The sequence below is a fragment of the Crocodylus siamensis genome, chromosome 7, assembly GCF_052110815.1.
Source record: "Crocodylus siamensis isolate JL-2025a chromosome 7, ASM5211081v1, whole genome shotgun sequence".
NCBI lineage: Eukaryota > Metazoa > Chordata > Crocodylia > Crocodylidae > Crocodylus > Crocodylus siamensis.
In genome coordinates, this window is record NC_143401.1 from 862,565 (window position 1) to 886,169 (window position 23,605).

General features: G+C 55.9%; 1 protein-coding gene across 1 annotated transcript; it reads right to left on the reverse strand.

The window, feature by feature from the left end:
* Positions 1–4,303: 4,303 nt before the first annotated feature.
* RSPO1 (R-spondin 1) lies at positions 4,304–21,800 on the reverse strand. The gene is made up of 6 exons (XM_090058057.1): positions 21,323–21,800; positions 12,903–13,291; positions 10,035–10,226; positions 9,185–9,334; positions 7,931–8,119; positions 4,304–6,901 (listed from the first exon to the last, which is right to left on the reverse strand). Exons 2-6 carry the CDS (start codon positions 12,994–12,996, stop codon positions 6,744–6,746), a joined length of 783 nt encoding a protein of 260 aa, XP_089914183.1. The 5' UTR covers positions 12,997–13,291; positions 21,323–21,800; the 3' UTR covers positions 4,304–6,743.
* Positions 21,801–23,605: the final 1,805 nt, after the last annotated feature.

Consider the following 23,605-nt stretch of genomic DNA (forward strand, 5'->3'; position numbering starts at 1 on the left):
ACCTCCTCTTAAAAACCCCCAGGGTAGGAGCCAGGACCACCTCTCTTGGAAGTTGGTTCCAGATCCTAGCCGCCCTGACCGTGAAGTAGTGCTTCCTGGTATCTAACCTAAACCTACCCTCTGCCAGCTTGTGACCGTTATTCCTGGTCACTCCTGGCGGTGCTCGGGGGAACAGTGACTCCCCCAATGCCCGCTGATCCCCCCTGAGTAGTTTATAACAGGCCACTAGATCCCCCTCAGCCTTCTCTTGTGGAGGCTGAACGGGTTCAGGTCCCGTCGCCTCTCCTCATAGGGCCTGCCCTGCTGCCCCCTGATCATGCGAGTGGTCTCCTCTGGCCCCTCTCCATGCTGCCCACATCCCGCCTGAAGTGCGACGTCCAGAACTGGACGCAGTACTCCAGCTGCAGTCTGACCAGTGCCACATACAGTGGGAGGATCACCTCTTTGGACCTGCTCGAGATGCATCTGTGGATGCACGGCAAGGTACGGTTGGCCTTTCTGACTGCCTCCCCACACTGCCGGCCCATGTTCATCTTGGAGTCAAGTATCCAGAAGAGCGAGGGAGTTCTCATTGTTTTTCATATCTTTCCTCCCACGGTTTGGGATTCTGACAGTGTGGGGTCCCCTCCATGTACCCTGCACGCTGCTTTGCTGTGATCGGGGGGCTGATGGGTGCATCGCTGGTACGTTTCCCCAGGCTTGCTGACGGTCACAGTGGGCTGTTTTTCCAGGGTTGCCCACAGTTGTTTTGAGGTTTTGTTTTGTTTTGTGTTAAGTAAAAACAATAAGATCGAAACATTTTCCAAAGAGGCCTGTTAACAATTACACGGATGTTATGAACAACTGCAAGAAAACAAGTTTGGGTGAATTGTAGATGCGGAGTCTCTCTGTATGTACGTGTGTCACTGCCAGATTGTAAAAGATATTAAACAAAAGTGTAAATCTGAGCTAGTGTAAATCAGCAGAGTCTCGCTAAAACGCTGCTAATTTATCCCAGGGGTTGGTTGGAGGACATCCAGAGTGCTCAGCACTCAGCAGGGTAAAGCGCTGAATGAGGACATAGCTGATCCTTGCTAAGTACCTCTTGTTAGCAGTGCGTGTTCTCTCTTGGCTTGTGAATTCTTTTAATTTCTGCTAAGGCTTTCTTACCAAAAAAACCAACCCTTTGAGATTATTTGTTTTTCTAAGACTTGCAGCCCTGTGCTTTTAGATAATGTTTCGTCCCTCTGGCATGAAGTCATTTTAATGCACAAAGAACTCAGAAGTGATTTGTAAAACAATGCTAATGGCTTCTAATTTTCAGTCTGTTTTGGATAATCCTGGGATTTCTGATTCTGCTGTCTTGGTGGAATTATCTGTGCCTGGAGCATTTTGAAAACACACATTGATGTGGGAATTTTAAAAAAAAAATCCAAATTGTAGATAATTGTTTAAGTTATCAGACTGCCGGCTGATGTGAAAGAGTTTTCCTAGGACCGGCATGTTTTCTATTAGAGCTGATATCAATCTGTCAGAGGATCCTTTTGATTTTCAATTTCTTAGACTAAATAGTTGAGTAATACTTTCCCTGCTCTCTCCTCAATCCTTTCCCTTTTCCTTAGGAAAACACTCTTTTTGTTGTTAAAATAAAAAATCTTGGGACACTTCCAGAAAATCAATGTCATCTTCTTTGTAAAGGATACAAAAAGCTAGGTTCAGAAATGGAGCTTATGTCATAGAGACCTCCTGGGTGAAGTGCTTGCTACGTGCATAGTGTCTCTGACTTCTTTTGCTGGGATCATTTCTGCTGGTGCTAAGACATACCAGTGCCACCCTCCCCAGGCTTGAGATTGGGCAGCTCTTCCATTCACATCCAGACAAACTGAGTATTCTTCCCCAGAGAAGCTAGCAGGGAGCTTTATTCATTTTTTTCTTCATCTTCAGAACGCAATATCTCATTTTAGCCCCTAAGCAACTATCCATCTAGGGAGCTAGTTAGCTAAAGTTTTCCATACCACAAGCATTAATGACTTGACATTAGGAAGGCAAATGCATATGACTATTACATTCTAAAAACCCACTGGACAATTGTATAAATCCGAATGAACATTTATTATTTATTTTAACGAATGCCCTATCATTTATCTCCCAGGTGACTCTCAGCAGTCTCCTGGAGGGTTAGCAACCCTACTGAAGCCAGGGAAGAAATAATCCCCAAGTTTGTCCTGGCTGGAAAGAATGAAAGCATCCAAGGTAGCTGGACTCAAACCTCTAGCAACAAGTGATCTAGCTATTTCTGCTTTATAGAACCTGCTCTGTTGACCTGTGTGTTGACACTCCCTGCACTCGGAGTTTCGACTCTGCATTTTCTCAAATGAGCACAGCAGTGCATTGCCTGCAATAGTTCCCAAATCAGAGAGGCTTGGCCAGGACTGCCGGCCAGCCCAGTCACATCTGCTAGGCCCCCTTAATCTCACTGACCAGACTGGCCTGACAGTTGCTGATGTTTAGTGATATTGAAGTTTGGTTGCCCCCTTTCTTGCCGGCATCCCGGTGAATGGGGTTGTGTGATGCCGTTGGAATGATTCATTGCCACAATGACACGTGTTGAAAAGGGCTCTTTTCATTCTATTGAAAGAACCAGCGTTGACTGATTTTTGGCAGAGGTTGTCTGCAGTGCATCACCTCATCTGCTTCCTGTGACTGACAGGTTTTGATAATTAAATGGGGAGAAAAATTAGATTACAAGGGCTTCACTAAAAGACTCATTTCTCTTAAAAAGCACTTCTCTAGCAAAGTGCAGAGCTACAATATATTTGTTAGTTTTATGCTGTTACAATAAGGGTGACACCAGCTCTCCTCTTCTGCTCAGTCCATTGGTTGCCCATGAAGACATTTCACTGCTAGACTTCAACAAGACCCTCTAAGGAACTGCTAGAAAATACCAGATACCTGACTGCCACTGCTTCTTCCAGCAACTCAGCTCCTCCACAATGATGAGGCTCTCACCCTGGAGGATGAAATGGGTAAAAGGAGGAGATGGTGTTCTCAGGAGCAGAGTCCAGGTTTAGTGACTCCTGAACAGAGTGACCCAGCTCTCTCAGGCTGTGATGTCTTGTTCCCAAAGTTGCAGTCGCAAACAGTGATGCACAGGAGGAAAGAATGAGGTGAAGTGAAGGCAGCAGAGTGAGAAGAAGAAACGGCTGACTTAGGGAGTTGAACATACCTGATACAGGTGTGAACTGAGCCCTTGAGGTCCTAGCCATGATCCCTGGCAGTTGGCTTAGATTTCTGCTCAGTGATTGACTTCTGTATTACTGCACGGAGTGACACCAGTGGTGTGAATTGGACCCATGCAGTTTATCATACCTGTAACAGATTCATTGGGAATCCAGAGGATAAAATATCTGCACATAAATCCTCTCTCTGAAAACGAAGGGAGGCAGGAGGACATTTATGATCTGAATTTCTTAGGCAGAAATTATGATTTTTCTTCCAGCAGACTGCGAAGAACATCTGCTGCATTTTAGGCTCTAGCAATCAATGTCCTGTGATTTCACGTTCCCTGTGAAGTGTGCACCAATCGCACCCTGGAACACACTGTCCATGTGCATGATGGATGGTGGGAAGTATCCTCTTTGCACTGGGTGTAAATAATAATAGATAACCTACCTGGACTCCCCAGACTGCGGGTTATTTTTCAGCAGGGTTATGTTGCTCTTCGGAAACAATTGCAGTTCTAGCAGCCTGCTCCATCTGAACTGTAATGTGGTATTGAGTTGGGCATAATATATTATCCTGTATATAAATGCCATCAGAGTGATTTATTTGTGGTGAGCGGTTGTAAAGATGGGACTTCTGTAGTTTGAACGGAGATTTTTTAAGTGTTATGCCTCAACCTTCTTGATTTAATAAACTTATAAAAATCTCCTCTCTGACATCCTTAGATTCTATTTAATGCTCTTATTTGGATTATATTATCTATTATATCATCCTAATATCCTTCTTTAACCCAAGGCTAGGATTTCTTCTGAGTGAAAAAATCTCTTCAGCGTAAACATGAGCTAAAATAAATATATACATTCCCTGCTTTTCTATGGGAGTCGCAGACTTGTAAATTTGAGGATTCTTTGTATGTACCCATTAAACCTGCCTGTGGCTTGTGAATATGTGGATTTACATTAAACACATGGGAAGGAAGCATACCATTTAAAACTGGTCTATGTATGGTGACATCTATCTGCCCACAGCCCCAAATCTCAGCAAATGAGTTAAAAATTAAATGTTTCCCAAATGGAGTATTGTAAACACTGGATATTTATTCCTTCTTCTTTGGTTTCCGTCATGACTAAGAAGCACTACCCACAGGATAAGCGAGTTATCTGGGAGCCATCAGACAAATCTTCAGTAGAAATCTGCCCATTATCTTGACATGTGTGCAAGTCTCCAAAGATTGGTTCAGTGCAAGAAACAAGAGTTTGCAGGTGTGTGACATCAGGATGTGAAAGCATCAGTGTGCTAGCACCTTACAGCTACCTGCAGTATTGGTTTGCCTGGGATTGCCCGGAGTTTCCCTTTTCTTGCCTCTTCTATTTTGCCCGAAAAAAGAGAGAAAAGCAGAAAGAAAAGACACTCAAAACAGAAAGGTTGTCAGCTTCTTCTGAAAAAAAAAAAAGACTCTGAAAAATGAGTTTTAAACCAAAGGACAAAAGGTCTTTTTTCTTTGACCAATGTCTTCCATCTTTAAGTGGGTTCAGATCAAACCTTTGGTGCCAGAGCTGCTTCCATGTGCTGCTCAGATAGTCAGCTCCTCCCAGCTCCATGTGCGAGGCTGGGATGGTTTAACCAGCTCTGTGCAAATTGTACTAAGTGTCATGTATCTGTTTTGAATTAGTAACATCATTTCTTACTTAAAAGGGGGAAAAAAAGGTGGCTTGTTTTCAAAGCGATGTAACAGACGGCATCGGGAACATTTGCCAATAGCCAGGGACAGAGGGTCCCCTCTCCAGTTACCAGACCTGGGGGGAAATTTGCTTGAGCACAGGGCTTATACTGGAGATTACAAAATAGGGGGTAAGTGCCCTGGTCCTCAGCACAGAGACTGTTTTTACCCCCTGGGTAGCAAGAAGGATTTGAGAAAGAAGCAACTGCACACATGTGCTTGGCTGGTTTATTGAGGCGCAGCTCTGTTTTGAAATATTGGTGCTAATATTCGAGTGTATTATTGTAGGGAGCCCTGTCGGGTCAGGGAGATCTCACGGCACTCGCTGCTCTGAGCCTGGGCTGCGAGCGGGGATCCTGTAGCAGGTGCATGAGTGTGTGAGACAATGACCAGGCTTGCAAAGGAGCAGAGGGAGACCAGGGAAGGGTCAGTGCCCTCTGCTGCTGCCTGCACAAGGGAAAAGGGCCCTGCTGCATAGTGCCAGGCCACAAGGAACTGCCTCTCCCCCAGGTATGCTGCAAAGGGCAAGGCAAGGAAGAAGAGGCAGCAGCATGTGAGCCCTAGCCAGTTCAAAGACCGGGTTTTGGGACCCTGTGTCTCGCTCTTGGCTTGGGAGGCTGCTCATTTCTCATCCTGCTGACTCAGGATCCCTGCAAACAGCCCCGTGGGTACTCACACACCAAGCAGCTCACAGGTGCCCAGGCCCCACCATCAGCAAGCCCAGCAAGAGAGCGTGGGACGGCCCCATGGATCCCATGTGCTGCAGTCAGCCAGAGTTGCGCCGTAGCAGAGAGGCAGTTCTCAGAGAGAGTTCAGTTTTTCTTGGAGCAACAGCTGCATGGGCTTCCAGGTGCAGTCCAAGTGCCACTGTCCCTACCAGAAGCAGAGCCAGCCCTGGGAGGGCAGTGCCCCTCTGCACACAGCGGGTACAGGCCTGGTGCCAGCACCTATGCCCAGCCAGTGACCTCTTCTCGGGTGAGAAGGGCAGCCAGGGACAGCACTTGTGCCTGGTAACTAGAGGCTTGAACGGGAGATTCCCCAGGGTCTCAGTGGAACTGGGAGGCTTATGGGGAATTACCACTGGTCTGTGCCTAGGATGCAGCTGGCAGCCTGGCCTGTGGCTTTCTTACAGCTCTGACAAGTTTCCCCATGCACAAGCAAGTCCTTGCCCCCTGGGCTCCAACCTGGCCAGGGCTGGCGGTTACTAGCCATGTGCACAGAAACTGGGGGTGTTGGGTTATTTTCCTCTATTTTAATTTGAAATAAAGTTTGGAAGCAGTGTCAGGGCAGCTGCCACTGACTCGTACCACAGACGTGTAACATGTATTCTCCATGAAGAAGTCATACAGCTCAGAACACGAAAGGAAGGAGGGAAGGGAGGGGCAGGCTGCTGCCTCCGGCCACCCCAGAGTCCAGGGCTCAGGGGAGTAGGTGGCCAGTCCCAGTCTCAGCCCTCTGGCTGGGGCCACGCTATCCTGGGCTTGCACGGCTGACTGCCCAGTGAGACGCTGTCCTGTGGATGCACGCCCCGCTGCCCTCCACGCCGCACGCCCCAGTGCCCGCTGCTAACGCCATGGGGGTTCCCTTACTCCTCCCCTTAGCAGTTCGCACCCTGCAATCCTGTGCTGCGTCTGCGTGCATGGCAGGGAGTCGCAGGGCATGTGGGTCCCATGTCTGGGTGGCTGCTCCATGGGTGTGTAGGGGTGTCTGTTCATCTCTGTCGGCCTGGCAGGGAGTGTTGCGTCGCAGTGCTCTGGTTTGATAAAGCTTTCATATACATAGCAGCAACGAATCTTGCCATCGCGCGCCTGCGAAGGGGCAGCTATTGGACCGGGCTAGCCGACGTCATGGGAACCATGGTGCCCCTCTGCTTGCCTTTCCTCCTTTTGGGGCCGGATTTGGCATCTTTGGTGTCTTTCTGGTTCCTGTTCCCATTTGTCTTATCTTGCTTGCTCCGCTCTTCCTTTCTCTTCCTTTTCCCTGCAGTGTAACAAGGGGGCAGCAATGAAGCTCTCTGGGCAACAGGTGGCTCAGGAGAGCTGCCGCTGCCCTGGGAAGAGCTGGTGGCCACCCCTGTAACTCTCCCTGCCATGCAGCAGGAAAAGGTGCAGTCCCCATGAGCAGAGCAATGGGGACCCAGCTCCCGGCCTCTCACCCCTCTGCTGCTGGGTTCATTTTCCCATTGCTGGGCAATCTCAGCCTAGCTGCTCGGAGCCTGTGCATCTGGGCTCAGAGGAGGCTGCTGGCCCGTGGGCTACAGTCCACCTTCAGCACTGCTGCTCCAAGGACGGGAGGCAGCTGAAATCTGGATGCAGCAGTGTGATTTTCTGGACGCTCAAGCCAGCACTTCTTGCTCCAAACCAGGCCCCCAACTCTTGCTGGACAATATACCCCATGCACCACAGCTGCTGAGAGCCAGCATTGGCCTTTCCACTTTCCCCTTGGCTGATCTCTCTCTCTGCCTCGCTAGACGCTGTTCAGAACTAATTTCCCTCCAAGCAGCCAGCGCAACTGCAGTCTGGCTTCGGCAGCCAAGGGAATGAGCAAGTCCCTGGCTGCATACCGCCCCCCAAAATGACCCAGACCATTGCCTTCCGCTGAGGGTGCGAGAGGAGATGAAAGCTCCAGCTGTTGCATCAAGCACTGGCTCAGCCAGCCAGCCCTCTGCTCTGCTCTCTGTCTCTGGCGCAGACATTAATGGGCTACGAAAGTGAGCGCACAGCAGGCGCAGCGAGCAGCATCCCAGGGCTGCTAGCTCTCCTTAATCCTGTTAGGAGACAAGCTGCCTTCCAGGTTTCTACCAGGTGCTGCGTTCTGGTCCTGCATATGCATGGTCTGCACTGGACAACATAAGCAGAGCTGGAAATCTGCTGGCAATGGATCGCGCCTTGCACAGGTTGGCTCAGGGACCCAGCCAGGGAGGTGCACTGGGGGGCAACTGAGGAGCACTAAACCCAGACAAAACGGGGCCCCCAGCAGAGACAGCAAAATGCCGCAGCAGGAGCCTACCCTCAGGGCACTGGCTTTTCTGCACCATGCACCTCCGGACCTCCGTGGTGGCAGGACACGTAGACACGTCCCCGGCGGGTGCCTGCAGGATCCTCCGTGTTCGGTCCTGGTTGCCCTTCTTGAAGCCGCACACCTTCCTCTTCTTGGCGCATGGGCCCCAGGGGCCCCACTCACTCATTTCACATTGTGCTGCCAGGGGATACGACACGAGAGGCTGGAAGATCCATCCCCTCACCCCCTCCTGCCCCTCTCCGGATCCCGTGGAACCGCCTTGTGTCTCTGGATGGCTGCACCTGACAGAGCTCCAGAATGAAGCCTCAGGAGCTGGGCAGACCGCTGCGGGCCAGCCGTAGCCCCTGTGATCCCTGCCCTCCATCCAAAGGGGCCAGACCTTCCCCATGGCAGGCCAGGCTTTCCAGCAAAACTGGGCAGCAGGAGGCAGCTGCCAGCATTTCTTGCCTACAGGCATGAAGCAGGAGAGTGTCTTGTGAGACTGCATCCTGTGCCAGTGTGCAGGCTAGGAGAGATGCAGGGCCTGCGTTTGGGCCCAGGGGGAGCTCTGAACTGCGGCTGCCGCACCCCAGAGGGCTTTGCCCTGCGCCTCGCTCCCTGGGACACCGCTGCCCCCAGCCTTATCCTCTGCAGGGTTTTCTGGCTTCTCCCAAGCCACAGCTATGCCTCACCATGACCCAGAGCTGATGGCACATTTTGCAACTGCTAATTACACTGCCGGGGCAGGCTCCCCGCAGACCTCAACGCCCGAGTTTCTTTTCAGATGCAAATATGCAACCGCTGGAAAACAACTGAACCGTCAGATTTTTTTCTGCCTGGTCTTGCCAGCACAGCAGAGCCCTAGTCAGGGGCTGAGAGGCATCTCTGACAGGCAAAACCCAGCCCATGCTGAGAGGGTTGTGGGGGAACTCCCTCACACCCAGGAGCAAAGCCTGAAAACTGCAGTCATTTCCAACAGTGCCCTTGTAGGAAAGGGACACCTTTTGGACCATGGAGCTGTGAGCCCCATGGCCATGTCCAGGTCAGACATAACGGAGCAGGCTACAGCTCACCAGCTAATGGATGCTTCTTGCTCTCACTGCAGTCAAGCAGTGTGCAGCTGACCCATGCATCCCAGCACATCATGGCTGTACCGGGACATCCCTATCACACGGCAGGTGCAGGTGACAGCAGGTCTGAGTGCACGTGGGCAAGTTAAACCTGGAGGCCACAGGACCCAGCAAACCAGCCAGGGGCACTTACCAGGACTGCTGCATTCCATGGTGCCGTTGGCGGCAGCATAGCCATCGGGGCAGGTGACGTAGCACCTCCCTTTGTGCAAGTACAAACCCTCCTTACATTTTGTGCAAAAGTTGCGGCTGAAGCAGGACTCACAGTTCTCAATCTTGCATTCTGCGGGGAGCAAAGGAGAGAGAGAGAGAGAGAGAGAGAGAGAAATGACACCAAGACTGGCACCCAAAGCCTGTCTGGCTGTGAGGCCGTGAAGCACAGCAGTAGGGGAACCGAGAATTGCTAGGGTGGGCGAGATGGACCCCTCCTGGACCCAGAAGCTGCAGGTGCTCCTGGTAGTGCCTGATATAAGGAGCCTATCTCCAGCCACTGCCCCTTGCTGCCAGGCACAGCCACTCTGCTGAGGCCATCACACATGCAACAGGTGCCTGTATCTCCATGGTCCCCCAGTGGGATGCCCACAGGGGGGAAGGCTGGGCTGCATGCAATGATCTCAACCCTTCTCCCAGTTCACTGGCCAGAGCTCAGCCACTCACAGGGGATGAGCAAAGCCAGGCTGACAGCTCCCTGTTCACCACAGGGGAGGGAAGAGGGGGCGCCTGTGCCCCCAGAGGCAAGGTATGACCCCTCAAAGGGAGTAGCTGCTGGCTGGGTGTTCACGTAGCTGAACGACCCGTGTCTCCGGGGGATGGCTGCACTGGGCTCACCCCACACCTCTCACTAGGACACCACGATACTGATATCCCCCAGCCCCTGGGGGAACCCTGCTCAGACCACCTGTGGTGCAAAGCAGGAGAGCTGCCAACTAGCAGCTACCTGGCACAGGTCGTCCCCACACCCCGACACAGCCCCAAGCACTTACTGATGCACTTGTTCATGTCAGGGTTGCGTAGGCCAAAGTAGCCGAGCGGGCAGGATGGCAGGCAGATACCGATCTGCCGGATGTCGTTGCGCTCCAGCAGGATGAAGAGCTTCGGGGAGCACTTCAGGCACCCATTGAACTCTGAGCACAGGTCGCAGCCCTTTGCACAGCCCTGGCTCAGCTCAGTGCTGACTGCAGAGACAAGGGGGACATGCACGGGTCAGCTCCAAGGGCCCGGTTGGGCGGCTGCAGAACGCCTGCTGGCTTCAGACCTGAGAAGAGCTACTGCCTCCTGGCTTGACCTCTGCCTTGAGTATGCATAAACCATGCTCATATGCCCAGTGCTTTCCAGCCTGCTGTTTGGAGCTGGCTGCATCCCCATTTCCTCCCTCTGCCCCAGTTCATCCTCTCCTGCACCAACCTGGGGCAAGGGCAGGGGTAGCCTGGAGCACAGCAGTGCCATCGTGGCACAGGAGAGCTGCCAGGCAGCAGCTGGGGCAGGGCCGGCGCAAACTTTTCCCCTCGGGTGCTGCAGCAGTTGCTCATTTATTCCCCCCCAAAGGCTCCATCATCACCAGGGCTGTGTATGGATGGGGTCCGGACCCCTGTGCTCCCTTCCAGCCAGCAAGTGGCTCACCCAGCCCAGGTTGACCTCGGAGGAGCCTTGGAGATAAGGCTGTATACTTCTTCCCAGCAAGCAACCCCCTTCCTCCGGGAATTCAGTGCACAGGGCAAAGCCACGTCTTAGACACAAAGACTTAGAGCCACAGCCCCACCTACCAGGCTCTGAGGCCAGGCACTCCTCCGTGGCATTGCCAGGTGCTGGACTGGGCAGACAGGCAGAGGCAGATGGGCTCTCTGCTTCCCTGGCCCTGGCTCTCAGCTGAGCATGGTGCAAGAAAGGACCCCAAAGCAAGGAACTTGAGTCCACATCCCCGCTGCTTTTTCAAGCCTCATTGCAGTTGCTGGGGGAAGAGGGGGGCCGCTCCAGGACTGTCAGGCTGCTAGGGCTGGCTGGCATCAGGTCTGGGTCAGCTGGGAGGGGGCAGCCCTGCACCTGACAACCCTGGTTCAGCAGGCAACAAGCAGCACAGTGATGACTCCAGCCCCTCGGGCCTATGTCCCAAAGGAGTGACCAAGGCAGAGGGCAGCGGGGATGGCAGCAGGGGAGAGCTCACTACCTGGCACACAGATGCATTGTCAGCCCCCAGGAAGGCCAAGACAGACATCCCCTCACCAGTCTGCACTCGTCCTGCTTGCAGTGATATACATTGGGAGCAGGCAGCATTCTCTGCAGGCTGTGGGGCAGGCTACCCATACGGCTTTACCAGGCGAATCATTGCATTGCCAGGCCCACTGTGCCCAGCCTCCCGGGATCTGCCTGGCCCTGATTCACATCAGTGCATTCTGGCAGAGAAGGCTTCTCTGCCCACTGGCCGTAGGAAGAGACAACAGATGAGGTGGGGTTCCTGGTTAGACGGACCAAACCCCAACTCCCATTGTGGCAGCAGCCTCTGACCTGTATCACTGCACAGCCACATGTGCCAGGAATCGGCCCTTCCACTGTGCTGTAGATTGGGCCAGAGTACCAACTCCAAGTGCTGCCTTCCCCACACTAAGAGCAGCCGGGCCCTTACGAGAGCACACCCGCAGTGGGGAGCCCTGCCAGAGCCCCTGACCACACTGCATTCAGGGCGTGGGTCTGAGAGGCACCCCAGACCCTCTCTGGAGCTCTGGGTATACCTGGGGTGGGTCTGACAAGCTGGGCGGCCTCAGCCTGGCCCCGCTGGCTCTGCACAAACACTGCCCGGCTGGCCTGTCCTGCTGCCCCCAGCCACCTCTCTGCATGGTGTAATAGGAACACTGGGTCTAAGGCTTACACTGCCCTGGGGCTTGACACACTGGGCTAGCCGTGCCACGGGCATTTCCCAGCTGTGTTTCTGATGGGAACTCTGCAACTACAGCTTTAATCGCAGACCATTTGGCAACCATAACGCAGAGCCCTGGGCTTGGCTTGACTCCTCCAGCCCTGCTACTTCCACCCAGCTGTGCCCCTCAGTGACCTGTCAGGGCGCAGGTCCTTGGTGATGCTCGTATTGGGACCAGCTGGGCCGAGGCCCCTGTGAGATGCAGGGCTTGAGGAGTGGTGCTGGGCTGGGCACAGGTGCACACATCCTCCGGGAGAGGCCGGTGATTGCTGCAGAGTAATGCTGGCAGCTGGGCCCAATGTGCTCTGAGCAGGCTGTATAGGAGGGGCGGGCAGCTTTGGGCTGCATGGGGGGTGTAATGCAGGGGAGGGGGTTATGCTGCTCTTAGCGAGGTGGGTTAGGCTGAAAGTGCTATTGTTTGTGCCAGTGGTCAGTGCAGGTGAGCATGGATGCTGGCTTTGTGCCTGGGGCTGACCTGAAGAACTGGGGAGCTGGATGCAGCCTTCTGCTCCTGTCCAGGGGGAGGTGGAGAGCTGGGGGGTCCCTCTAGCGGCAGGGGCCAGGGTGAATGAGGCCACCTGTTTTAGCTGAGCCTGGCTGGGGCTAGGGCCCTAGAGGAATTGGCTCCTGCCCTGTGGGCTCAGGGGGTAGCAGAGTAGTGGGGGGCAAGACTTGGCTAGGGGGTAAAACAAAGATGTACTTAAATAATCCCCATGAGGAGCAGTGGAAGGGGAAGCTGGGCTTGGGGATGGCAGGGCTGCCTATGGCTAATGTGACCTGGTGGCTGGGGGGTCTAGGGGTACTCATAACCCTGCACAGCCATGGCCCTTTGCACACTTATCCCCAGTGCCCCTGTAGACATGCTGGTGGAGAACACAGCCCTTGCCCACCCCAGAGCCTACCGAGGCATTCCCGCTCCCTGCACACGTGTCATACATACTTCGCCTTTGCCTCTTGCCCTTTGCTGCTTTGCTGCTGCCTGTTAGATTCATTGAGCTCAGAAAAACCACCACCGCAAACAGTCCAAGCCGCATAGTAACTCTCCAGCGCCACAGCCCCTAGAAGGCAGGGTGATGGGGGGGGTCAGTCCCGTGGGTGGGTGACTGCTAGTGTGTCTCAGGTGGGATCAGAGCTGTGAGTCTGCAGGTGAAACTGGGTACGGGACCATATCCACGAGCCGCAGCGTCAGCCCCCGAAAGCTTAGGTCGCGGATAACATGGCTTCGCCGTCAACCCCATAAGGAGTGCTGGAGGCTGGGTCCAGGCCCATTGGGGGGCTCATGTGTGGGGCACGCTAGGTGCTGGGAGTTTCTGAACGCACACGGAGAACCTGGGAGGAGAAAGGGCAGAGGATTAGCTTAGCAGTATAAGAAAGTCTTCCAGTTCTGGGCTGTGGTATAATAGCCAAGCTGTGGCACATGGTTGCGGGCAGGGAGGCTGGCACTCCCCCCATGCTCCTGCCTGCCTGGGCTGAGGCACTATGCCACCCAGCCTGGCCCTGCTCCTTGGGCAGTTATGAGACCCATGCCAGGCTCAAAGCTGTTTTGAGCCGCGTGGGCATCCTTGACAGGTAGTAGCCTAATGTGGCCATTGGCACAATCGCAGCTGCTGGCATTTCCTCGTGCGTAGAGAGCCCCCACTGCCGCCTTCCCCCTCCACGTGTGCTCAGGCTATTCTGGGAGCTGGCTGCAAGTGCCCCATGACTTCCGTTTGCCCCAAATTGCAACCAAAGGCCGGTGTGGCCAGCAGAGCAAGATCCCCCAGGTCTGCTGCCCATGTGTTGCAGTGGTCTCTTGGGATTCTTCCCCCAGGGGAAAGCTTAGGCTAAACATTTCCACCCCTCAAAGTGCTGCCATGATGTGGCGACTGTCCCATTGATTCCAAGGTTGTTTTAATTGGGAAAAGAGCTGATCCACCAGGCCATGGTCAGGAGTCGCTGGGCTGAGGCTGTTGCACGGGGGTTTTGTGACTGGACTGGCCCCTCTTGGTCAGTGGAAGCCCACAGTAGCTCGCCGACACGGCGCTTGCAGCGGCATGGAGATTGCTAGTGAGTAGCAGTGCATGGACTAGAAAGAAAGGGGAGCAGAGGTCTGGCCAGCTCTGCCCTGGCTCTGTGCTGGACAAACCCAGGCAAGGCAACTTCTGTTCTGCACACGCGGCTAGGAGAGGAGAGGGAGTCACCTCTCCCAGGCACGCGTCCCCTCAACCCTCCTCTGCGGTCCCAGGGCTTGGAGCCTGCTGCCTTACCCAATCCTTTGGCGCAAGGCACTGGAGAAGGGCAAGGCCTGTCTGCACCCACCTTGCCCCCGCACCGCAGTTCCCATGGCAAAGCTGGGAGACCTGAGCTAGCCTGCCTGCAGACAGCAGTGGCTTTGCCTGGGACTGCAGGTCAGGACTAGGAGGAAGCTCTGACATTCATCACCTGCCTCTGGACTCGTCTCCGGCAGACAGACCAGCAGACTGGCCGTTTGGTGCTGCCGGCATGGGGAAATGGTCTCAGAGCCAAGTGGGGGGAAGTCTCAATCCCATTGCCCCTGAGGGGGTCTGGGCCAGCTGCTCTGTGAGCTCAGTGTGAGAGGGGCAACAAGGCACTGGTGATATCCATTTCAGGGGGACAGGCCCTTTAGGCCGATGGCAGCTCAAAGCCCAGAAGCAGCCTGGAGAGAAGGGCTGGGGTTAAGTGAGGCAGCTCTGCCCCAGCACAGCCCAGCAGTAGGATCAGGCCCCACTGCCAACACACAGGCATCTGCTGCCCTCACCCAGACAGACCACCCGTTAGCCGGCAGCAGTGGGAGGCTGTTATCCCCTGGCAAGGGCACGCCCAGCTCCTGCTGGCGTGCTGCAATAGCCCGTGTCCCCGCCTGCGGTCATAGCAGGCGGCAGTGGGGAGAGCGCAACGCCGCGACCTCTCAGCACCTCCCGGCTGGGGCTTCCCCGAGAGCCGCGCTCTGCCACACTGCCCACGTGCTTGTCGTTATGATGCGGCTGCCGCGTCCACCGGGGGATTCTCACATAAACAATTAGCCGCTTGTGTAAACAGCAGCGTGCGCTGCGCTGGGAGGCCTGTGTGCCAGCTGCTCCATAAACACTGTCTGGGCCTGTGTGGGACCGCTCACAGCATTCACCAAGGCAGGGGGCTGGGGTCAGACCCAGGGCAGCAAAAGTCCCGTCCCACTGCCCCCCATGCATGCAGGGGGACATGCCAGCCCATACATGTGCACATGCACGTGCCAGGAGGAAGGAGCCCTTGGCATGTTCCCCAGTGATGTGTGGCCTGGGAAAAGGCAGGTGAATCTGAGACCCTGCTGCTCAGAACCTCAAAGGCCCCGCAGGCTCCAGCCTAGGTTTCTGGTGTCTGTTTTACACCAGGAATGGGAAGGCAGAAGCAGATGGAGCAGGAAAACTCATCAGCTTCCAGGGACTAGGGGCATGAATTATGCCCCCGCACTGGTGAAGACATCTGCTAGGCTCTGGTTGTGACAAACGATTCCCAGTCTAAACACACGCAGCCTCTCAAGAGATTTATGCCATTATCCCATCAGCAGGAGGAATCCAGGGTAACCTGAATTGCTCCATGCTGATTCCTGGACAGCCTTGGCCTGGCGTCCAAGATGACATTAAACCTACTTGTTTGCAATTCTAGCAGGATAAATGGGGACTTGAGAGCCCGAAACAAACCCCCAAATGTAAACCATGCAGATAATCCACCATTAGTGCCTGCACACGAGGTGAGAAAGACCAGCATTATATGACTGGGGAACTAATCCATAATAACCATATTGCTGATATATTGCTTCTTACTGAACATATCGAGCTATCAGTAATGTAAACGGGCTCTCCGAAGGTTTACTGAACCTGGCAGAGAAGGACCAGATGCTCGTGTGAGGACTGGAGACAGGAGAGGGGAGATAATATTCAAATTACAGCTGCAGCACGGAGTCCCTGAGAGCCTCTGTGAGCAATCCCGCCTGCTCGCAAGCCCAGCCGTGGGCTGGACGAACCATCTCGCACACCAGCTGCCTGCCCAGTCCCTCCTGGGTAGGCTGTCCCGGTTGTCTGCAAACAGGCCAGGTTTCTGGAAGTGCTGCATTCTTCCAAGTCACTCTCCCCATCATTTCAATGCCATTTTATCTGCTCCCGGTGCCCAAATTCCAACCTAGTTTGCTTGGACATGAAGGTCGCCCTATGCAGATCTGCTCTTGCGCAGAGGACAAAATCTGTAGCGCAGACTGATGAGCTTCCCAGCTGGGGCCATCAACACTTTGCAGTGTGCATTTCAGCTGTGATGTCCTGCCAGATGGTCCAACCTGGCACACTCCCTGGCTGGGAAGGTGGGGAGGGGGGCACAGAGCAAACCACAGTGAAATCTGGAGAGTGTTTGCCAGATACTGTGGGAGACTGCCCCATGCAGAGGGCCCGGCACCCTGCCAGGGCATCGCACAGCTGCCTCTCAAGCCTGGAGCAGACCCATGCCAAGCCATGCCCCACCAAGCACACTTCTTTGCACCCTCCACCCAGCAGCCAGGGACCTTTGGGGCTGGAGGGGGGCCCTGCATGCCCCACTGTGCTCCCTGCAGCCAGGGGCAAATCAGGCTCCACACGGACCCAGCCCAGCCAGGCCCAGTCTGCAGCAGTCTTTCCCTTACTGGGCCCCATGACTAGGGGTCCTGATCCTCATTGCCTCTGATACGTGGCCCCACCAGGTCAGTGGGGAGCAGAGCAGAGCAGCAGCTGTTCCACGGAGCAGTGTCAGAGTGGGGAGACCGCCTTTCTCTGGCTCAGGGAATGGGTCCCAGGAAGGGCTGAATACCCATCAGGAGCAGGAGCCAGCAGCCAGTTGCCCGCCGGGCACTGCCCCAGCACCAGCTCAGCTCCTAGCATGGATTGGTGATGGCTGCAGCCAGATCCAGCCTGGAGACAGATCCCCTAACCTGTCTTCGTGTAATCTTTCAGCAGGCCCGTCACGGAGCAGAGCCGGGCAGATGATCGGGGCTCCTGGCAGGGGAGGAGGAGCAGGAGAGAGGGCTGCTAATCAGAACCAGGCCACCCCCAAACCAGCGAGGTTGAGGCTGGCTGGGGCATCACCAGAGACGAGACCTGATTGCTGAGGTCACCTGCTCAGGGGAATGTGGCCCTGTGGTCACCAGGGGTGTCAGGACCTCAGCGTCAGGAGTGGGAATCAGCTGCAGAGGAAGGGCTCACTGGGGAAGGCTGCTGCAATAAGGCAGCCAGTCCTGCCGTCTGCGATGTCTGGGACAGTGCGGAGTCCCTCCCTGCAAAGCTGCAAGCTCCGCGTGCAGCCCAGGGTTTGCTGAGGGGACGTTGCCACCTCTCGACGGCTGGGCTGTTCTGCCCTGGACCAGGCGAGCAGACCAAGACCAAGGCACCTGCCCCCAGCTGTTGCGGGGTGGGAGACAGGAAAGCGGTGACCGTCCCACCCAGCAGAATTGGTCTATCTGAGCATCCCCCTGCTCCTGGCCTCCTGCCCCTCCACCAGGCTGGGACCCTCTCCACAGCCCTGCTAGAGACTCTGGAGGCTTTTCCAACCTCACATGTTTACCTTACTTGAAACCTTGGCATCCTCTGGCAGGCTAAGCTTCCTCCAAGCCCCCGCAGTCTGCAGAGGCCTGGGGTGGGGCTCTCTCCTCTTCCCCCTCCCAGGGGCTGGGCCCGGCGGGGGCACACCAGTCTGGCAGGCCCCAAGAGGGCTGGGCCGGGGCATCGGCGAAGAGATCTCATCACTCCCCACGCATTTGCCCGGAGACGAGAGTGTCAGGAACCACCCCCTCTGCCTGGGCGTATCTCCCAACAGCTAGTGCATGCCCGAGCTATGCATAGCATCCGCTGTGGGGGAGGCCGAGGGGAAGCAGAGGCACAAGGCAATCCCAATGCCATCCTCTGCCCCCCAAAAGTCAGGGTCAGCCCCAGAGCATTTTGCAAACCGCCATTGGGCACATTATACCGATGGGGAAACTGAGGCTTGGAGCTGGAGCTGGCAGCCAGGCTGCTCCTGAGCCTCAGGTCCCTCTGGCCCCACTGCCTCAGCATCATAGGCTCACAGGGCAGCCGGGCTGGCAGAAGCCAGCCTGTGGAGCCTCCCTCATTGCCCCAGGCTGGGGGGAGCTCCCAGCCAGGTCCCCACGGCAGCCCTGCTCATATAGGACCCGCTTAGTGCGGACAGGCAGCTGCCATGCCGGGAGTTTGGAAGAGAAGCCCTGCTCCTGCCAGGAGCGCCTTGTCCTCAGCATTGTTAAATAAACCTACTGTATAAATACAGATTAAAATAAATCTTCACAAGCTAAACAAAGTAAAACCCCCGCCTCGCACACAGCCGTCTGCCCCCTGTTTATGCTAACCCAGCTCCAGCCTGCAGTGCCTGTCTCCCCCCAGGGAGAATGTGCCATGAGGCTCCATGAAGCTTGGCACCGGCATGGGAGAGGCCCTGAAACCCCTCTCCTTGGGCAGGTAGTTTGATCTGAGCTGGGAGAAGTGCCCTGAGATTGCCCCAGAGATGCACAGCTTGACCATCAGGACTTCCGCGAGGCGCCGGCTGCCTCCAGCCAGAGAATCTCCATCCCCGTGCACATGCAAACCCACTTTGTTCTGCTCCATCCTCCAAGCTATAAAAATAGGCTGCATTAAGTCAGATTTCCTAACCAGAAGGTCTTCATTTGATCCTATATTCCAGTGCCAAAGTTCTGCAAGCTTCTTAAACCATAAACTTCAGCAGTGAATATATATATATATATATATAAAAGAATCTGGCGATGGGTTCCTCTGCAGCATTGCTGAGGTCTGCGTCTCTCCGCCGGCTTCTGTGCCGCGGATCTGCCCAGTCTCTGGGATCTGCCCAGCCTCTGCTAGCCGGGGGCGCATCTCAACCCCCTCTCTGCCTGTGGGGCATCTGTCATCCCTTGCGCGATCCAGCAGGGCTGAGGCCCTGTGGGGCTTGTATGTCGTCCTTACTCTGAGCCGCCTCCTGGTTCTCCACTTGCGGGTCCAGTGCCTAATGGTGTCACAGAGAGGGAGACCCTTGGGGGAGCTGGCCTTAGCCCTTAACTCCGTGACCTTTGGCAAATCTCTTTGTCTCCTCAGTGAACTGGAGACCCTGGACCCATCTCTCCTTTCGTATGGGCTATTTAGGCCAGAGGCTCCCTGAGACAGGAGCTGCCTCTCACCATGTGCCTGGTTATATTTGTCAGGGATGCTCCCCCTTGTGAGACCCCAGTGCTTTGACTCCTCCTGCAGGGCAGAAGAGTACCTGGGGGGCTTGCCTGCGTCAAGAAAGAGCTGAGTGACCGGGGCCGTGCTCATACCATGAGCTCTATCCACTATCGTGAGTCAGGTAGCAGGCTTTCAGCATGCAGCACAAGCGGAGGAGGCAGCTGAGGGAGCAGAGAGGGGCTTGCCGGTACAATGCCAGGTCCTTGGGAAGCTCTTGCAGCCCTAGATGCTCCATTCAGCCCTGGGGAACATGCAGCGGAGCCCCTGACCCTGAACACCAGCCAGAGGGGCAGAGCCTCTTGCCAGCCTTGCCCCTGGGAGAACAGGAAAGGGAGAATCACAGTTTCCCTCTGACTAACTGCCCTGCCAGCCTGGCTGCTCCAGGCCTGGCATGCACCTGCTTAGCCAAACCCATGAGAGCGCCGCAGCTTCCATGCACGCTTGCACCCCAGCACAAGCTTGCGCCTCTCGTGCCTGCCTGGAGCTGCAGCCCCAGCTCCAAGACACCCGTGCAAGCCAGCCGCAGCGCACTGGTCCCTGTGCCAGCCAGGCGTGGGCTCTGAGGGCAGCCTGCAGCCCACAGTTGCATGCAAAGGCAGCATCTGCTAAACATAAGCTCCCTAAAAGGGTTCCCAGTGCATTCACTCTCCAGCCAAAATGTCAGGCAGCCAGAGAAGGCCGAGCCCTGCCCAGCGCTGCATTCCAGCACTGGGCCAGGCACGCGGGGAAAGGCACAGAGCCCTGGGCTGGGGCGGCCAGACAGGCAGCGGATGCACCTGCAGCTCCCCTGACAGGAGTTACAGCAGAGCTGTGCGCTGGGAGCACGGAAAGTCTGCATTCATCTTTCTGTCCGTCCCCAAGACCAGACTCTAGATGCCTCCCAAAAAAGAAGAAAACCTTTCAGCATTCAAGTGAGAGGTCAGCAGGGGCCTTGCACATGCCCTGCCTTTGGGCCAGCTCCCTATAGCCCATGTGTGGAGTAGGGCTGAGCCATCCACCTGCTGAGCTCTCTCCGAGCCATTGCTGCCCATCACAGCCCTTGGCAGGACCCATCTCGGTTGCTGCAGGACACTGATGCACTGTGGAGCAAGCACTGGGCAAGAGGCATCTCGGGTTTGCAGGTCCTTCAGCCACCACGGGCAGGTCTCAGCAGCACTCTGTGCCCTGGAGCATGGGGGTGAGAGGCTGCCCCATGCCCCCCAAGCATGCCACATCACCTCCGTGGGCTCCTGCTACTTACTGTGAACCGTCTCTGTTGCCATGGCATGCAACCAGAATCCCACGCAGAGTCTCCTGAGGCACCACGGTCTCCAGGGTGGGGCCAAGGCATCCATGCCTCAAGGGGCTGGGCACCCCAGAGATGGAGGCGACAGATCCCCAAAGCCCCAGAATTGAGGGTCATGCCCCCCACGCAAAGGTGGGAGGCACCTACTGCCCTTCACACCCCAGGTGCTCCCCAGGGATGGGACTGATATCAGGGGAGGTCCCGCACCCTGTTCTCCCACTGCCCCAGTGCAATGCTACCTTTGGGGAACTTCCCCTACACATCTCCACGGGGTGCAGACTTGGGTGCCTCTTGGTCACCCTTAACCATCTCCCCACTGAATGCCCAGTGAGACCCACCCCAGACACTCACCCAGCACCCTGCCAGGTCCTGCCGTGTTCCCCCCTCTCATCCCCGTGCCAACAGGCTGAATGACACTCAGCCACAGAGATGCAAAGAGCTGACTCCTCAGTTCACTCTTCTCCCAGAGGTTCACTCACCCAGATGTTTGCTCCTCTCTCTGCAGCTCAGGACGGGTGGGCCTGGCCAGGGCAGGGCAGCCAGTCCCCAAGTCCCGAGCTGCAGCTGCTGGGGTCTGGTAATAGCCCTACTCTTCAATCAGCATTTCTAAGTGTTTCTCCTTGTGCCCCCCACAGTTCAAATGCAAGCACAACGTACCCCCCCTTACCCCTTCCCCAGAGCACGGCTGACAGAGGAGGAAAGGAGATCCCTCCAGATTTTGCTATAATTTCGCACAGCTCTCACTGTCCGAGCTCGTTATCCCTGTTGCGCACCAAGCCAGGAGCTGACAAGGCTTATGCTCCTCTCCAGCTGCCTGCCTCACAAAAGCCCCATCGTCGCAAAGGCACTTACCTCAGAGCTGTCAGTCCCCCCCGACGGCTGGAGAGGCTCTGTGAATAGCCCACTCCAGGCGCAGCCACCCAAGTGCCTTGCTTCTTCCACGCGCCCGTCTGTCAGAGGGAAAACCCTCACCGCCACTTTGGGGAGATGCCAGGAGCTGCAGGCCTGGCTGCAAGAGCAGCTCCCAAGAGCTTCCCGAACGGTGTGGAGGGGACCTGGCCCTTCTGGGGTGTGCAGGGTTTCAGCTTGTAAAGATTGCCCGGGCGAGTTCACACTCCAGCAGCCCACACTGTTCCCGACATATGCAAAGCAACACGCAGGAGATCATATCTGAGCTGTCTGTACATTAGTAACTCCCGGGCTCGAGGCTGCAGACTCCATCCCCTTTCGTGGAGCAGAGGCTTTTTTTTATTATTATTATTCCCAGAGTATCCCGCTTTGTAAAGGCATCCAGTGCACACTCCAGCATGAGGGAATTCCACCCTGCTAGTACCACCTCCTAAGACAATATCCAGCCAAAATATTGTGGCTGTTGCAAAACCCGGACTGGAGCTCGCCACAGGACCTTCGACGTTACATCCAGAGCTGGCGGGACCTGGCGAGCCTCTGCAGAGTGACACGACATTCGGCACTCTTTGCAGTCAGCGTTATTTATGTGACCACTCATTTTGCACGACTCCTGACATTTCGGTGGTGACCAGTATATGAAGTCATCAGCAATCACAACCACCTCTGTTAATAAACATGTCAGGCATCAAGAGCAGTTTAGGATTCCTCCCCAGAGGGGAGAGGTCTTGGGCATTGGTTATTTTTCAGGCTGTGACTCTGCAGGTGTGGGAAGCATCGGGACTTAGGCCCTTCAGCAAGGGTCTCCCTAGGAAGGCGGCCTGGCTGTGGCTTGGAGCTGTGCTTTCCCACCTGCAGCTCCCCTGCCTCTTCATCCCTTTCAGCTGCCGTCCAGCCTTCATTACCCCTCACTGTCGTTGACAGGTAGAGAGAACAAGTGAATGAGTGAGCTCAGAGCTCCTCGTGCATTTACCCACCACTGATCCATGCCTGGTCTAATAGGCTGATACGGCCATCAGCAAAGCCAGAGGAGGAATGCCACAGGCTCCCCTGACCACTGGGTCACACCAAGGGCTGCCACAGAGCTGCATCGGTGTGGCCCAGTGCCATGCCAGCCTGCGGCAATCCAGCGGGCTCTGCAGGTTAGGCCTGCTTCGCCTGGGGGTGAGCGCCCGGCAAGGCCACATAGACGGGAAGCCCTGGCAATTTGTACTGATTAAAACGCTCATGGAGCATATTATGCTAGCTCCCTGGCCAGGCTCCAAATTGGGCAATCACATGCTGCTTACCGTGCAGCCCAGGCACTAGTGCTGCAGCCAGCCCGTGTTCTCTCTCCCAGTCTGGGCAGGGAGCAGCATGGCTGCACCTGCTCGTGGGCACGTTCCAGGAAGGGGCAGAGCACCCGATTGCACCTGGGTGTGTTGTGGGCATGAAGCCCAGCCGCCCCTCGGGATGCAGCCCCGCAGCACTGGGACACATCAGTAGCATGGCACGGGGGGGAAGCCAGGAATGCCTCCATGCTTAAGAGCATGGCACCAGCCTGGCCTGGCAAAGCCAGGGGTGTGTAAGGGCATCCCCGTAGAGCTGCTTGGGAGGGACACAGTGTCCCCAGGAAGACAGCAGCGAAGGAGCCCTCCAGCCAGGAGAGCCAGCTCCTGGAGCTGCCCAGCCCTCTCAGAGCAAGGCCTCGGCAGCTCCAGGGCTGGTGGCAGGGGGTTAAACCACCCCAGCCAGTCCCGGTGCTGCCGTTCCTAAATTATACACAGTTATAAACACGGAGTAGTGTTTATCTGTTTCCACAGCAATGGCTCGTGGTGGTATGGGAGGCAGCAGTGGACACCCGGTGCTGCCACGCTCCTGCTTCTCCACTGCGTGGGCACACAAAGCGCCACGAGATGCCCCTCTTGACCTGCCACGGCCAGGGTGGTCCAGAGCCCGGGATGGCTGCGCTGGCTAATGTGAAGGCAGAGAGCCTTGGAGCTGCCATGTTGCGAGGCACAGAGAGCAGATCCACCCCTGCTGCAGTCACCGGGGCAGACACAGGGCAGCAAGCCTGCCCCACAGGCCTGGCGCAGTGCTGGAGAGCCTGGCTTGCTGCACCGTGCGCTGCCAAGGCACCAGCCTGGCCCACCAAAGTCAGGGATGTGTAAGGGGAGCCACATGGAGCTGCCAGGGGGCACACTGTCCCCAGAAAGCCACCAGCAAATGAGCTCAGCCCTACCCTCTTCC